This window comes from Epinephelus lanceolatus, chromosome 7 (assembly GCF_041903045.1).
Source record: "Epinephelus lanceolatus isolate andai-2023 chromosome 7, ASM4190304v1, whole genome shotgun sequence".
Classification (NCBI taxonomy): domain Eukaryota; kingdom Metazoa; phylum Chordata; class Actinopteri; order Perciformes; family Serranidae; genus Epinephelus; species Epinephelus lanceolatus.
This window is the reverse complement of record NC_135740.1, coordinates 17,266,187-17,282,806: the sequence shown is the minus strand read 5'-3', so window position 1 is coordinate 17,282,806 and position 16,620 is coordinate 17,266,187. Positions and strand designations below refer to the sequence as shown.

The window sequence follows — 16,620 nt, the reverse complement described above, 5'->3', positions numbered from 1 at the left end:
TCATCTCGCGAGAGCTTTGCTTGTTGCCGGAAGAAAACAGAGGAGCCATGCTGAGCGCCGCTCAGAGTGGCTCTGGTTGTCCCGGAGTACAGTTGAGAGTTTTACTGCATCGATTGAAAACAATGGTTCATGTTTGTGCTTATCCGAATTGCAAGAACAGGATGTTGCGCAACACCCTGTACAGCTTTCATAGGCTGCCTCTGTCGGACGGCAAGATGCTGAAGTTGTGGCTAGTTGTGCTACAAATGGATGCTAACACTCCTGTCCAGACACTGCGCCTTGCAGATCATCGGGTCTGCAGTGCTCACTTCTCCCAAGATGACTACTGCCAGCCAAAGAAGAGAAGACATCCAATCCCGAAACACCTCTCCCTCAAGAAAACGGCTGTCCCACGAGTAGAGAGAGCTACAGACACAGGGAGCAAAGCTCTCGCGAGATGACGTCACAGCCCAGAGGTAAGGGAAACACTTAGTATGCTATTTACAGAGATAGCACTGGCGATCTGAACCAGTCAGTGGCGAAAAAAAAGCACTTTTAATGCGCAAACTTATACGGGATGCATTTGCCCCTGTTACCGTTTTAGCTTGTTTCGCGGCTGCCGCCTGCATCCACCTCCCTCAATACTGAACCAATTTTAGAACGAGTTGTACGTATGAATCATACTCACACATACACATGGGGAAATAGGGCCCAGGTTAAAAAATACTTAAGTTATCCTTTAAGTATGTCATAAAAAAGGCATAATAGAGTATACCATAGAAAATGTCATACGATAGTATGTCATAAAATTGTCAGAAAGTCATAGTGTATTATGCTTTAGAAATGTCATACTATAGTATGTTATGAATAAAATGCCAAAGGAAATATGTCATCCAAAAGTATGTCATAAAATGTCATGAAGTCATAGTATATTATGCCATAGAAAAAATGCCATCAAAATATAGTACTGAAGTATCATGGAGAAATCATGTTAAAAATCATGATTAAGTATGTCATTAAAAAGTCATAGTAAGTAATAAAAAATGTCATAAAAACATCATTGTAGAGTATGCCATGAAAAAACCATGATAAACACATAATAGTATCATACATCATAATATATCATAAAATAGTTTGCTATTAAATTGTTGTTTCAATAAAGGTCATACTACAGTATGTGATAAAACTCATAAAGTCATAATAGAGTATGACAAAGAAAATTATATAGAAAATAAAATTTTCATGAAAATTTCAGTCATAGTATAATATGCTATAAAAACATCATACTGTCATAGTATAATAAGCCATATAAATGTTATACTAAAGTATATAATAAAATGCCATGAAGTCATATTACAGTATGCCAAAAAAAGTCATAGTATAATATGACACTGCCAAAGAAAATGTCATACCACAGTATGTCATTAAAAAAGCCCCAAATATGTCATACCAAAGTATGTCATAAAAATGTCATAGTATAGTATGGCATTAAAAAAATGTCATGATAAAGTATGTCATTAAAATGTCATACTATAGTATTTTATTATAAGAGGCCAAAAATTGTCATACTAGTCATAGTACAGAAAAAATGTCATATTATAGTATGCTATAAGACATTACCAAAAAATGTCATACTAAAGTATGTCATTAAAAAATGCCAACGAAGATCTCATACAGTACTAAAGTATGTCATAAAAAAGTCATAGTATGCCACTGAAAATGACTATTTTTATAGTAGGTCATAGATGTCATAATATAGTATGTAATTATAGAAAGCCCCAGAAATGTCATACTATAGTATGTAATTATAGAAAGCCCCAGAAATGTCATACTATAGTATGTCATTTTAAAAAGCCCCAAAAAGTGTCATACCAAAGTATATAATAAAAAAGTCATAGCATATTATGTCATTATAAAATGCCAACGAAAATCGCGTACTAAAGTATGTCATAAAAAAGTCATAGTATGCCATTGAAAATGACACATTATACAGTAGGTCATAGATGTCATACTATAGTATATAATTATAAAAGCCCCAAAAAGTGTCATACCAAAGTATGTCATAAAAAAGTCATAGTATGTCATTATAAAAAGCCAAACAAATGTCATACTAAAGTATGTCATAAAAAAGTCATTGTATGCCATAGAAAATAACATGTAATATTGTATGTCATAAAAATGCCCCAAAAATGTCATACTATAGTATGTCATAAAAATGTCAGTTTGCCATAGAAAATGACATATTATATAGTTAATCATAAAAAAGCCATAAAAAAGTCATAGTATAGTATGTCATAAAAATGCCATAATATAGTATGTTATAAAAATGTCACTGTTTGCCATAGAGAATGACATATTGTATAGTTAATCATAAAAAAGCCATAAAAAAGTCATAGTATAGTATGTCATAAAAATGCCATAATATAGTATGTTATAAAAATGTCACTGTTTGCCATAGAGAATGACATATTGTATAGTTAATCATAAAAAAGCCATAAAAAAGTCATAGTATAGTATGTCATAAAAATGCCATAATATAGTATGTTATAAAAATGTCACTGTTTGCCATAGAGAATGACATATTGTATAGTTAATCATAAAAAAGCCATAAAAAAGTCATAGTATAGTATGTCATAAGAATGCCATAATATAGTATGTTATAAAAATGTCACAGTTTGCCATAGAAAATGACATATTGTATAGTTAATCATAAACTAGTCCATACCCATTGGTGGCTTTGTCACCTTCTACCTATGCCAATCCTCAGTGCCTATGTGCAGTTTCACATAGATTGACCACGTCAGCGAGTAGAAAAACGGGGGACAGACAGAATGACACACTGACAGTTTCCGTGATTATGTACAGCATACCATACCATGACTTAGTCATACCAAAAATTTGAAAAAAAAACAACAAAACATTCGACCACAGGGGGAGCCACAGCAATCGGTCGCATTTTAGCCATTTTTAAGCATTTTTCTGTTGTTATAGCGCCACCCAGTTGTCAATTAAAGTTAAATTTCTCCAGTCACCTTGAGGCGTCCTGTTCTACATATCTACCAAGTTTAGTAAAAATCGATATGGTGGTTAGGCCTAGATAAGGAATTAGTTCTCTAGCGCCCCCATTTTGTTTGATCGGGTCAATAATGGAGGGGTCCCCTCAGACTATGTGTGGTCATAAGCCTACAAAGTTGCGTGGTGATCGGTGAAACCCTTGAGATGTTATACACCTTTATGTGATGAGCCACGCCCTCCGCAATATTCATTGCCTTATAGAAGCTCAGTTTTAGTAAGTTTTCCAACTTTTGCCAAGAGGGAACTTTAGATATTGGTCCCTAGATTATGTTCACCGAGTTTCATGTAGATCGGTCAAACTTCCTAGGAAGAGATCGATTTCAAGTGTTTTTCAAAAAATTCAAAATGGCGGAAAATCTGTATAATCAGAAGTTATGGGTTCTGAGGCAACTTTGTTCCTCATGAGGAGAGGTATCTCTGTGCAAAGTTTCATGTCTCTGCAACATAGGGGCATGAGATATGCCCATTCAAAGTTTGCAATTTCAGTCGGTTGCTGTAGCGCCCCCCTTTGGCCAATTGATGTAATATTGCTTCACACTTCCACTGTGCCAAATTTCACATGGATTGACCAAGTCAGTGAGGAGAAAAACGTGGAACAGACACAGCATCAAAAAAGGAAAAAATGATCCGCACACCGATAGAGCTCCCATTAATCCATGATTTATTTTCTGTCAAGTACAGACACAGCATGTCATAAAAAACTCATAGTATAATATGTCATAAAAAAGTCATAGTATAGTATGTCATAAACAAAAGTCATAGTATAGTATGTCATAAAAAACTCATTGTATAGTATATCATAAAAAAGTCAGAATACTATGTCATAAAAATGTCATACTATAGTATGTCATAAAAAACTCATCGTATAATATGTCATAAAAAGTCATAAAATACTATGTCATAAAAATAAAAAAATGATGACATACTATAGAATGACTTTTTTATGACATACTATAGTATGTCATAAAAAGTCATAGTATACTATGCCATAAAAAGTCATAAAATAGTATGTCATAAAAAACTCAGTATAGTATGTCATAAAAATGTCATAAAATAGTATATCATAAAAAAGTCAGTATAGTATGTCATAAAAATATCATAGTATAGTATTTCATAAAAAAAAGTCATAGTATAGTATGTCATAAAAAATCCATAAAATAGTATGTCATAAAAGCCATACTATAGTATGTCATAAAAAAGTCATACTATAGTATGTCATACCATAGTATGTCATAAAAATGTCATAGTATAGTATGTCATAAAAAAGTCATAGTATAGTATTTCATAAAAAAAGTCATAGTATAATATGCCATAAAAAGTCATAAAATAGTATGTCATAAAAGCCATACTATAGTATGCCATAAAAAAGTCATATTATAGTATGTCATACCATAGTATGTCATAAAAAAGTCATAGTATAGTATTTCATAAAAAAAAGTCATAGTATAATATGCCATAAAAAGTCATAAAATAGTATGTCATAAAAAAGTCATAGTATAGTATGTCATAAAAATATCATAGTATAGTATGTCATAAAAAAAATCATAAAATACTATGTCATAAAAGTCATACTAAATTATGTCATAAAAATGCCATACTATAGTATGTCATAAAAACTCATAGTATATTATATCATAAAAAAGTCAAAAATATAGTATTTCATAAAAACCTCATAGTATAATGTCATAAAAAAGTCATACTATAGTATGTCATAAAAAATTCATAAAATAGTATGTCATACCATAGTATGTCATAAAAATGTCGTAGTATAATATGCCATAAAAAGTCATAAAATAATATGTCATAAAAAACTCATAGTATGTCATAAAAATGTCATAGTATAGTATTTCATAAAAAAGTCATAGTATAGTATGTCATAAAAAAGTCATAATATAGTATGTCATAAAAAAGTTATAGTATAGTATGTCATAAAAAAAGTCATAGTATGTCATAAAAAAGTCATAGTATAGTATGTCATAAAAACGTCATAGTATGTCATAAAAAAGTCATAGTATAGAATTTCATAAAAAACCTCATAGTATAATGTCATAAAAAAGTCATACTGTAGTATGTCATACCATAGTATGTCATAAAAAAGTCATAGTATAGTATGTCATAAAAAAGTCATAATATAGTATGTCATAAAAAAGTCATAGTATAGTATGTCATAAAAAAAGTCATAATATAGTATGTCATAAAAAAAGTCATAGTATAGTATGTCATAAAAAAGTCATAGTATAGTATGTCATAAAAACGTCATAATATAGTATGTCATAAAAAAGTCATAGTATAGTATTTCATAAAAAACCTCATAGTATAGTATGTCATAAAAAAGTCATAATATAGTATGTCATAAAAAAATCATAATATATTATGTCATAAAAAACCTCATAGTATAATATGTCATAAAAAAGTCATACTGTAGTATGTCATACCATAGTATATCATAAAAAAGTCATAGTATAGTATGTCATAAAAAAGTCATAGTATAGTATGTCATAAAAAAGTCATAATATAGTATGTCATAAAAAAGTTATAGTATAGTATGTCATAAAAAAAGTCATAGTATGTCATAAAAAAGTCATAGTATAGTATGTCATAAAAACGTCATAGTATGTCATAAAAAAGTCATAGTATAGAATTTCATAAAAAACCTCATAGTATAATGTCATAAAAAAGTCATACTGTAGTATGTCATACCATAGTATGTCATAAAAAAGTCATAGTATAGTATGTCATAAAAAAGTCATAATATAGTATGTCATAAAAAAGTCATAGTATAGTATGTCATAAAAAAAGTCATAATATAGTATGTCATAAAAAAGTCATAGTATAGTATGTCATAAAAAAGTCATAGTATAGTATGTCATAAAAACGTCATAATATAGTATGTCATAAAAAAGTCATAGTATAGTATTTCATAAAAAACCTCATAGTATAGTATGTCATAAAAAAGTCATAATATAGTATGTCATAAAAAAATCATAATATATTATGTCATAAAAAACCTCATAGTATAATATGTCATAAAAAAGTCATACTGTAGTATGTCATACCATAGTATATCATAAAAAAGTCATAGTATAGTATGTCATAAAAAAGTCATAGTATAGTATGTCATAAAAAAGTCATAATATATTATGTCATAAAAAACCTCATAGTATGTCATAAAAAAGTCATACTGTAGTATGTCATACCATAGTATATCATAAAAAAGTCATAGTATAGTATGTCATAAAAAAGTCATAATATAGTATGTCATAAAAAAGTCATAATATATTATGTCATAAAAAACCTCATAGTATAATATGTCATAAAAAAGTCATACTGTAGTATGTCATACCATAGTATATCATAAAAAAGTCATAGTATAGTATGTCATAAAAAAGTCATAGTATAGTATGTCATAAAAAAGTCATAATATAGTATGTCATAAAAAAGTCATAGTATAGTATTTCATAAAAAAGTCATAGTATAATATGCCATAAAAAGTCATAAAATAGTATGTCATAAAAAAGTCATAGTATAGTATGTCATAAAAAAAATCATAGTATAGTATGTCATAAAAAAAATCATAAAATAGTATGTCATAAAAGTCATACTAAATTATGTCATAAAAATGGCATACTATAGTATGTCATAAAAACTCAGCATATTATATCATAAAAAAGTCAAAAATATAGTATTTCATAAAAACATCATAGTATAATATGTCATAAAAAAAGTCATACTATAGTATGTCATAAAAAAGTCATACTATAGTATGTCATAAAAATGTCATAGTATAGTATGTCATAAAAATGTCATAGTATAGTATTTCATAAAAAACCTCATAGTATAATGTCATAAAAAAAGTCATACTATAGTATGTCATAAAAAATTCATAAAATAGTATGTCATACCATAGTATGTCATAAAAATGTCGTAGTATAATATGCCATAAAAAGTCATAAAATAATATGTCATAAAAAACTCATAGTATAGTATGTCATAAAAATGTCATAGTATAGTATTTCATAAAAAGTCATAGTATAGTATGTCATAAAAAAGGTCATAATATAGTATGTCATAAAAAAGTCATAGTATAGTATGTCATAAAAAAAGTCATAATATAGTATGTCATAAAAAAGTCATACTATAGTATGTCATAAAAACGTCATAATATAGTATTTCATAAAAAACCTCATAGTATAATATGTCATAAAAAAGTCATACTGTAGTATGTCATACCATAGTATGTCATAGTATAGTATGTCATAAAAAAGTCATAATATAGTATGTCATAAAAAAGTCATAGTATAGTATGTCATAACAACGTCATAATATAGTATGTCATAAAAAAGTCATAGTATAGTATTTCATAAAAAACCTCATAGTATAATGTCATAAAAAAGTCATACTGTAGTATGTCATAAAAATGTCACAGTATAGTATGTCATAAAATTTCATAAAATAGTATGTCATAAAAGTAATACTAAAGTATGTCATAAAAATGCCATACTATAGTATGTTATAAAAACTCATAGTATAGTATGTCATAAAAAAGTCATAGTATGTCATAAAAATGTCATAGTATAGTATTTCATAAAAAAGTCATACTGTAGTATTTCATAAAAGTCATACTATAGTATGTCATAAAAAAGTCATACTATAGTATGTCATAAAAATGTCATAGTATAGTATTTCATAAAAAACCTCAGTATAGTATGTCATAAAAATTTCATAAAATAGTATGTCATACCATAGTATGTCATAAAAATGTCGTAGTATAATGTCATAAAAAAGTCATAGTATAATATGCCATAAAAAGTCATAAAATAATGTCATAAAAAAGTCATAGTATAGTATGTCATAAAAAAGTCATAGTATAGTATGTCATAAAAAAGTCATAATATAGTATGTCATAAAAAAGGCATAATATAGTATGTCATAAAAAGTCATACTAGAGTATGGCATAACAAAGTCATAGTATAGTATGTCTTAAAAATGTCATAGTATAGTATGTCATAAAAATGTCATAATATAGTATGTTATAAAAAAGTCATAGTATAGTATGTCATAAAAAGTCATACTAGAGTATGGCATAACAAAGTCATAGTATAGTATGTCATAAAAAAGTCATAATATAGTATGTCATAAAAAGTCATACTAGAGTATGGCATAACAAAGTCATAGTATAGTATGTCATAAAAAAGTCATAGTATGTCATAAAAATGTCATAGTATAGTATTTCATAAAAAAACTCATAGTATGTTATAAAAATGTCATAGTATAGTATAGTATTTCATAAAAAAGTCATAGTATAATATGCCAGAAAGTCATAAAATAGTATGTCATAAAAATGCCATACTATAGTATATCATAAAAAAGTCATACTATAGTTTGTCATAAAAGTCATACTATGTCATAAAAAAGTCATACTAGAGTATGTCATAACAAACTCATAGTATAGTATGTCATTAAAAAGTCATACTATGTCATAAAAAAGTCAGTTTAGTGTCATAAAAAAGTCATAGTATAGTATGTCATAAAAAGTCATACTATAATGTTCTAAAAAAACTCAAAAAAAGATATACTATAGTATGTCATAATAATGTCATTCTATAGTATGTCATAAAAAGTCATAGTATACTATGTCATACAAATGTCATAGTTTGCCACAGAAAATGACATTGTATAGTTAATCATTAAAAAAGCCATAAAAATAGTATACTATACTAGTATACTATCCTTTTAAAAATAATGTATAAGGATGATTATGCATTTAAAAAAGTCATAGTATGTTTATAAAAGTATATAAAAATGATGTATAAAAAGAAGTGATAGTACAGTATGGCATAAGAAAAAAAATGTCTTCCCGGACCCCCTCAGAGGATTGGGTCAGGGAGGGTGTATGAGTCAGTGTATTCCTACTGGAAATAATAGTCATTTTAAAAACTATGTGAAATATCCCACTCATCAAAGTGAGCTTCTCACACAGTCACCAGCTGCTTATATGATGCATCGTTATCACAATCGTCCAACATTCTCAATAAACCCACATTTTTAAAATGTTTTTAATTTATAGTTGGAAAATTACATCTTTACATGAGCCCATTTAGATGTTACAGGCAAAACAGGCATCTATGAGTAACCACAGGCACACTATGGGCAGACTTGTACTATACTAGATAAAGCCACATGGAAAAGCTGTGGCCTGTTAAATATTGTATTTTTAAACTTCATCATTTTGAGGCAGTCTGCTTCACATAGTAACCAACCTGCATTTGGTCATTTTATGACACAGATGAGTCAAAGAAAAAAAAAAAGTATGGTAAATTTTGGGATTTTAGATATCCAACTTATGTACAGGTCATGGCTCATTTAAAACAGGGTTCCCATTTTTCCTTTATGTCCAAATCCACCAACCATTTGCTCTCTACACCCCACTGATTAACACCTGAAGCAATGCCAACCCCAATTTCGACCAGTGCCATGCTTGACCATCACTGCGGAGGAAACTTGCAAACTTCTGAGCAAACGGCATGTTGAATTTGGACATGTGGATACAACATCAAGTCTTTGACATAAAAATAGCCAAGGCATTCACACCATCACACAAACCCATACTTCTCCATGCTGCATCCTGTGTGTGTGTCAGTAGGGATTAATACAACCTGCCTTCCTCAGTTGCCCAGACATTAATTTGGGATATGGTTCTGGTTCTGCACAAAGCTATGCTACTGTTTCAGTACATTTCAGTAGATGATTAATCCTTTGCTGCAACACTTACTGGTGAGGAAGGACAAGAATTAACTGGTAGCTAGTACAGACAATGGAAAACCAACTTCTTTGTCCACACGGATACAAAGATGAGTTCAAGGAAGGACTTCAAGAAATATTTATTTGATAAAATTCAAGACTTTCCAGGCTATTGGGAACCCCGTAAACACAACCAAACAAGGACTGGATGCAGGATGGTTAGATTTTTCCAGGTTAGGATTTGATCTCAATGATCCCTTGTGCATGATGGCCATTTAACAAAAGAAAAAAAGAAAAAAGGGGATTGGTGGGCATTGGAGGAAAATGTGTTTCCATGTACAGGAGGTACGTCATCTATTAATCGTCCGTAAGGTCCTGAACAAAAAGGACCTCGGAGCGGCTGAGTCCCGCCTCTTTCAATGTTGGAGGGTTGGGCTGCTCTTCAGTCGGAAGGCAGGGCAAGACTCGGCGAGGGAAGTTTGTAATTATCTGGAACTTCTCTGGGCTTTCTTTCAAAGAGAAGAGGAAGTCGTATATTACCTGTGAAAGAAAAAAATACCCAAGTGAATTGGGGGCAGTTGGATGAGCCTCCAGATACTTCGCTGTACACAGCACATCCTTTGACACTCGCAGCTTCTTATTTATTTGAACAAACTAGCCATTGTCAAATCTGAAAACAACTGGATAAATCAGTCTGGGTCAACAAGGTGTGTACACTGGGTTTTGAACACAGTGATGCTCACCGTCAGAGACTGCCCAAAGAGGAATCGTCGCTCTACTCGAGTATCATTGGGCAGCTTAAACACTATTTTGACACTTTCTGGATCATCTGCAGGTGGCTCTGGGGGAAGACATTCTGACTTCCTCTCCTTCTCCTCTTCGAGTGTCTGGAATCAAAACAAAAATTGACAACATGAACCCAAAAAGAATTTTATGTTTTTATGGATGTTAATTATTTTTTAGAGATGACTGTCTCTACTAATTTAATTCATTGGTTGTGGTCTCCATGTATAGACCGGCATGTACAACATCAGCTTAACAGAAAGTAGGACTCACTCGTCGTCTCCGCTCCTCGGCAAGAGCACTCTGTCGGACCTTCTCTTCCTCTTGCCTCAGCTGCTCCTCCTCCTCCCTTTTCTTTCGATCCTTCTCCTGGTCGGCACGGAGGGAGGCCAGGTAGGCCTCGTCCTGCTGCTGCCTTAGCACTTGGGTCTGGTTCCTCTCCTCCCTGAAACAAAAAATAAAATCTGTACTTGTAAACTCTGAAATGTTTCTGGTCTACTAGCAGAGTGTGGCATTAAACAGACAAAGATTTGAAATCATTTGTGCTTTGACTGAGTTCATTTACATGTACTATGGTATGCTTGGGTTTTGGAGGTTCCCTTTGATGTAATCACTGTGTCACAGGGAGGTATGATTCATAACAGCGATTTGTCTGCTTACAGATGTATTGTTTCAACACCAAATCTGAAAGTAATTTTTTGCTAAAAATCAGATAACCGATCCCCACTGAGATTTGTGAAGCTAGATTTTAATCCTAACTGCAATGTTTATAATGAACCAAGTATCAAAGTGAAATATATAAAAAGGTCAGTCTTTTAAATTAAACATTAGCGATATGTCTATATGCTTTGGACTGTAACTGTCAGACTGAAATAAACTGAATTGCTTGATCGCAGACACCAGGCTGTCACATTTTGAGCCTCAATCCTGATCTCAAAACCAACAGATATAACTTCCAGTCTTCTCCAATATAGATAAAGATGAGACGTCTCATATCGAGCACTCTAGCGTGAATTTATTGACATTCAGTACCTTTCAAGGCGCTCTGACATCAGATGTGTTTGGTTGGCATCCATGATGAAGGTGAGCTGATTGATGAGGTCCTCTGGCTGAATGAGACCCTCGAGCCTGCCCACCACTGTCATCTTGCGGTCCTTCAGCATTATCATGGCCAAGAATGGGTAGGTGTTCTCTCGCAATGCCTGGGACACTGAAACACACCCAAATATCACACTGTCAAATCTCACCATTTCAAGAATGCTGCAACTATATTTTTATTAATCTAATTTAGATTGTCGACCCACACACACACACACACACACACACACAACAAACCATCCCACTTAGTCCTTGTGAGGGGTGTAACGGTTATGAAACCAAGACCAAACTGTGCCACAAACATCCCACCCCGATTGTCGCATATCTTTTTAACACAGGACATGCACATAATGAAGTGTGATATTTCATATATTTGTCATGATCAGTGCAACCCATATTATATAGTCACTGACAGCGTAGATATGAAGTGGTGGGTTAAATAATACATTTGCATACCTCGGTAGCCCTCAGGCTTGCTGGTTGAGCATGCCCAAAAGAGCATTCGTGTGTTGAGGAAGGTTACGACCTCTTCTGTACATAACGTGGAGCTAGGAAGTGACAGATCAGCAGCACAGAACAAACCATTTACAAAGGGAACACTTTCTTCTGTGCACATGGATATACCAACACAGGTTATACATTAATAAACTAATATCAAACTAGAGCTAATGTGCCTTTATAACATATGGCAAACACCAACCAGACTGTATCTTCAGTAAAATAAACTCAAGCAACTGTATGACACAGCAACAACATGACAAAGCAACAACAGGTGCTGTATAACAGCTGACACTAAGGTGAGTAAGGTAATAAGTACCATACCGGCAAAACTCGTCAGTGTCTTGATGATCCTCCCCATGAAGGTACACTAATAAGTAACGGAGCTCCCGTTTGGCATCATTCAGTGCCTACATGTTTCAGAGTGAAGAAAAGCAACGCAAAACATTGTAATTTCATCTTGTCCAGAACTGTGAGCAGAACTGTGTTTGAAATTGGGCATCTGTTCTCTGGTCTCACCTGGCTGTATGTTCCCTGGTAAAATACAGGATGCGACCGACCATACTTCTCCTCAAAACTATGAATGAAGGACACAACATCTCCAACAGGGTCTGTCACCCGACCACGAGGATCTGGCCTGATGAACCGCAGGGCAAACCTTGAAGAAAACAGAACATTGTGGTGATCAGTTACCTTCTTCTGTCCAGAAGCTTCAAGTTTAAATTAATGCGCTTGAATTACCTGAATATGTCCAGAAGTGTGTAATATGTAAATCTGAAAGGGAGCATTATCAAGTAGTAACTCCATCCTAGTAATCCCTGAAAAGAAGAACCATAGCACTACATTACATTTAAACAGTGGAAAATAGGTAGAAAACAAAATTCCAGTTCCGTTTTGTGACATTAAGATGCAATGAAAAATTACGGAATCACATAGAACAAAAGAAACCACTTAGATTAAACCTTACGTAAGGACTGGCTTAAAGGTATACTATGCAGGATTGTGGGTTACAGTTTGTAAACATGCTTGCCAGCAAAAGTTTAAGTAAAAGCAAACCCCAGATTCACTTTTAACTTCACTATATTTGCATTTTGCCTTTTATATGCCTGCTGCTTATAGTCTGGCACCTGGTTGCTACCTTTTTATGAAGCCCCAACCTCACCTGAGTGCTGTGGGGGTACACGCCCATAAATGTCCCAACCAAAAATACACCACAACACACTTCTAGTGGATTGTAAGAGATGAGTGGGAGGGATTTCTTCTGAGTCTATGCTTTGATTTTTAAGGAAAATCCTGCATAGTATACCTTTAAAGTCATGCTAGAATTTGGCTGTGTGTCAGGCATTTGCAATAGTTTTACAGTATACTGTTAGAGAAATCTTGTATCTTGTTTTGTGCCGTAAATATAAATGATACCTATGCAGAAATCTGATCCCAAAACACAAACATTAAGAGACATATGCAGACCTACCCTGGGTTGTGGCCTTGAGACGATGTAACTATATACTCTATGGTCTGCTGTATTGACCTGTAATGGTCTGGATGGTGGAGGGTTAAACACACTGGGCACTCCTTCCTGCTCATTAAGTCTGTCTTGTACTGCAGCCTAAAACACATACATTTCAGCCCATCATATTAGAGTCATAATAAAAAAAAGACGGATTAATCAAAGCAAGCCAACACAGTTCACAGCAATTGTATAAGAAGTAAAATGTAAAGAGAGACATGACAATGCAATTGTAAATCATGTGAGACTTTTAAATTGTGTTTTTCCCCATGTGACTAACCTCTATGTTCCAATTATGTTGCTCTAATGTTCGACGACATTGGTCCATTGACTCCAAACCAGTTAGATCCTGTTAAGACATAAAAAGAAAGTCAGTCTGAAGGCTTCATGTTGCTCAGGACAGCAGGTATGTATAGTCGGGGCTTACTTCAGTGGCTTACAGGCTACCGGTTAGCTGGGGCAACTTCTTCATGTAAAAGTTGGCAAGAATCATCCAAAACTAAACTGGCACGGTTGTGAAAGACTTGAAATGAATTGATTAATGTAACTTAATACCTACTCTTCAGCTGGGCAGCTAACTAAACTCGAAATTAACGTCAACATGCACAGAGAAAAATCGTTTATCCCAAGCAGGCTGACGTTTATGGTTAACGCTAGCTAGCTCTCCACCACATCAACTGACGGAGAGCGTACCAATTATAGTCTAAATCTGCTAGCTTTAGAACAGGCTACTTATTGAACGAAGAGGAAATATGCATCACCCGTGTTTTCATAAAAACAATGATTTATCTTAACGTAGCTAAAAACTGTTGTGTTGTGTCGCTGAGAAACTTCAGTGACAGCTCGATCTTGCCTGCTGTGCTAATGTTAACTCAGCAACTGTTTAGTAGGGAGCGTCAGTGCACATCTTCCGTTAGCCAAGTTAACGTAAAGTCACAGAAATCACATTTAAAAACGCTGCACGAGTGATGCTGGTTGACAAAGATGAATTTAGTGTATGTCTTTGAGTAAAACAAAACAAACGTTAGGCTGTTTCTGTCCACCCATGGCCCTTAAAGTCTGCTAACTTGTTAGCTAGCTTAGCTAACGTTAGCTAGCTTTGCTAACGTTAGCTATGACTCAAGTTGACGGGTAACGTTCGAGGGCTGGGGGTAAGTTGACTGTGCAAAAAGCGTTAAAACACGCCCGATTCCGCCTAAATACAGCGAGCCGGTGTCAACGATAGCGTATTAACATGTGAGGTTTCAAATAGAGACGTGTTAGTGTGGAATTTAGGCTGTCTACCTGAAACTGAAGGAGTTTTTCGGTCTGCGCCTGAGATAATTCTGGCTCCTCTGGCGCCGCCATCTTACCTCGCCAATCATCTAGCAAGGCGTAACAACGTCAACTGTCTTTTCCTGATTCTGGCTGTGCTCTACTGACCTCTGCGGGCTGCTGCCGCCTAGCGGCCTGGAGGTGACCAGGAGCATCTCCACAGCGGTCTACAGTAACTATGGTCCACTGTGTGTTAATGTGTTAACTGCAAGTAAAAAAACACTCCACAAAAAACAAAAATAAGTAAACTTACAGAAATGTAAAAAATTCGCCAATACACAAATAAATTAAAAAACAAACAAACAAACAAAAAAAAACAGGCTGAGGTGTGACTTCTTTTTTTTTTCTTTCCTTTTTTTCCCCCCTCCCCGAAGCTACAAATATTTTTCCTTGAGCCTCCCGGAGTGATGCATGACCCTCCCTCACCATAAAATATTTAAATTGTTTTTTTTTTTGTTTTTTTTAAATTTACCCTTTTATGTTTGAAAGTTAAAAGGTTAAGTGGAAATCCTGGAGCTGGTGTAATATTGGCGATTTTTAAAGAAAAAAATGCCATCCAAACACGTTTTCTTTAAAAATCTGCAATAAAATAAATACAGAATACAACCATTTAAATTTGTATGCACCTCCCCAAGCCAGAAAAACAAAAAAAAACAAAAAACAAAACACAAGTCTGTCCCCAGTGCTTGAAAAATTATGACATGCTTTGTACCACGCCCCCCCACCCCCCCACAAGTAATGAACAGTCCCTAATTTACCAATAAATGAAAGGCATTCGTGAATATCTTCCTAATATTTACAAAAATTAAATTTGTGTATCAACAAGGCAGTTATGGATCTCAATTCTACGCTAACTGATTTGCATTTTACAAAAAATAGAGTTTTAAGACAAACTTTCTGAACAAAATCTGTCAGTACCACTTGGCCATTTTCGAGAGCACGTTAACACCTGTGGACAGTGTCATTTACACATTTCAACGAACCCACAGTCTATCAATGAAACTTTTAATTTATTTGTAAAATAATGTATTTAGAGATATTTAATGAGTGGATTTTTTGTGTATTTGCAGACATATATCAAATGTTTTTGTGAGTTTACAAATGTATTTACAGATATATAGAAATAATATTGAGACAAATCTATATCCATACACCATTAATTCAGATTGGTGAAATCTGTGTCAGGGGATATTTATAGTCTGTCAAAAATGAAAGTGACACACCCATCTTCTCTTTGACCTCGATGTTCATGAGTCATAGATGTCAAATCCCAAAGAATGTTGCTGTTAGCTATTGAAATGTTGTACATTATGAAAATATATAAAACAGTGCAAACTAGCAATTTGAGGACATGACTATTGACTTTAATAAAAGGCATACCTTACTATTTTATGACAAACCTAACATTTTTGGATAAACCATAAGCGATAATGAAAATAATCATGTTTGCAGCAGCTCCTCAGTAACAAATTATTTTGTAATGATTGTTACTTTCTTTGGTAAATGATATTTGTTGTCAGATGTTTTTCATATTATTGTTGTTTTGTCTCATATTCAGCATCTATAAAAATGTGTGTACTTTTTTCAAACAGCCGAGTGTGACTTGTCCCTGGAATCAGTGTTTG

At 33.2% G+C, this 16,620-nt stretch overlaps 1 protein-coding gene across 1 annotated transcript; it reads right to left on the bottom strand.

Annotated features, from left to right (window-relative positions):
- Positions 1-9,096: 9,096 nt before the first annotated feature.
- On the bottom strand, positions 9,097-15,095 carry faf2 (Fas associated factor family member 2). The gene is made up of 11 exons (XM_033633915.2): positions 14,966-15,095; positions 13,962-14,030; positions 13,646-13,780; positions 12,916-12,992; positions 12,694-12,832; positions 12,499-12,584; positions 12,133-12,224; positions 11,611-11,788; positions 10,852-11,023; positions 10,539-10,682; positions 9,097-10,335 (listed from the first exon to the last, which is right to left on the bottom strand). The coding sequence occupies exons 1-11, from the start codon at positions 15,026-15,028 to the stop codon at positions 10,153-10,155; spliced, it is 1,338 nt and encodes a 445-aa protein (XP_033489806.1). The 5' UTR covers positions 15,029-15,095; the 3' UTR covers positions 9,097-10,152.
- Positions 15,096-16,620: the final 1,525 nt, after the last annotated feature.

Bases quoted from the DNA above. Each gene is read 5' to 3' on its own strand.
- faf2 (XM_033633915.2), bottom strand. From the start codon at position 15,028: ATGGCGGCGCCAGAGGAGCCAGAATTATCTCAGGCGCAGACCGAAAAA. The intron at 11,789-12,132 runs GTATGCAAATGT...GGTGTGTTTCAG, and splicing joins CAAGCCTGAGGGCTACCGAG to TGTCCCAGGCATTGCGAGAG. The intron at 10,336-10,538 runs GTGAGCATCACT...TTTCTTTCACAG, and splicing joins TCTTTGGGCAGTCTCTGACG to GTAATATACGACTTCCTCTT.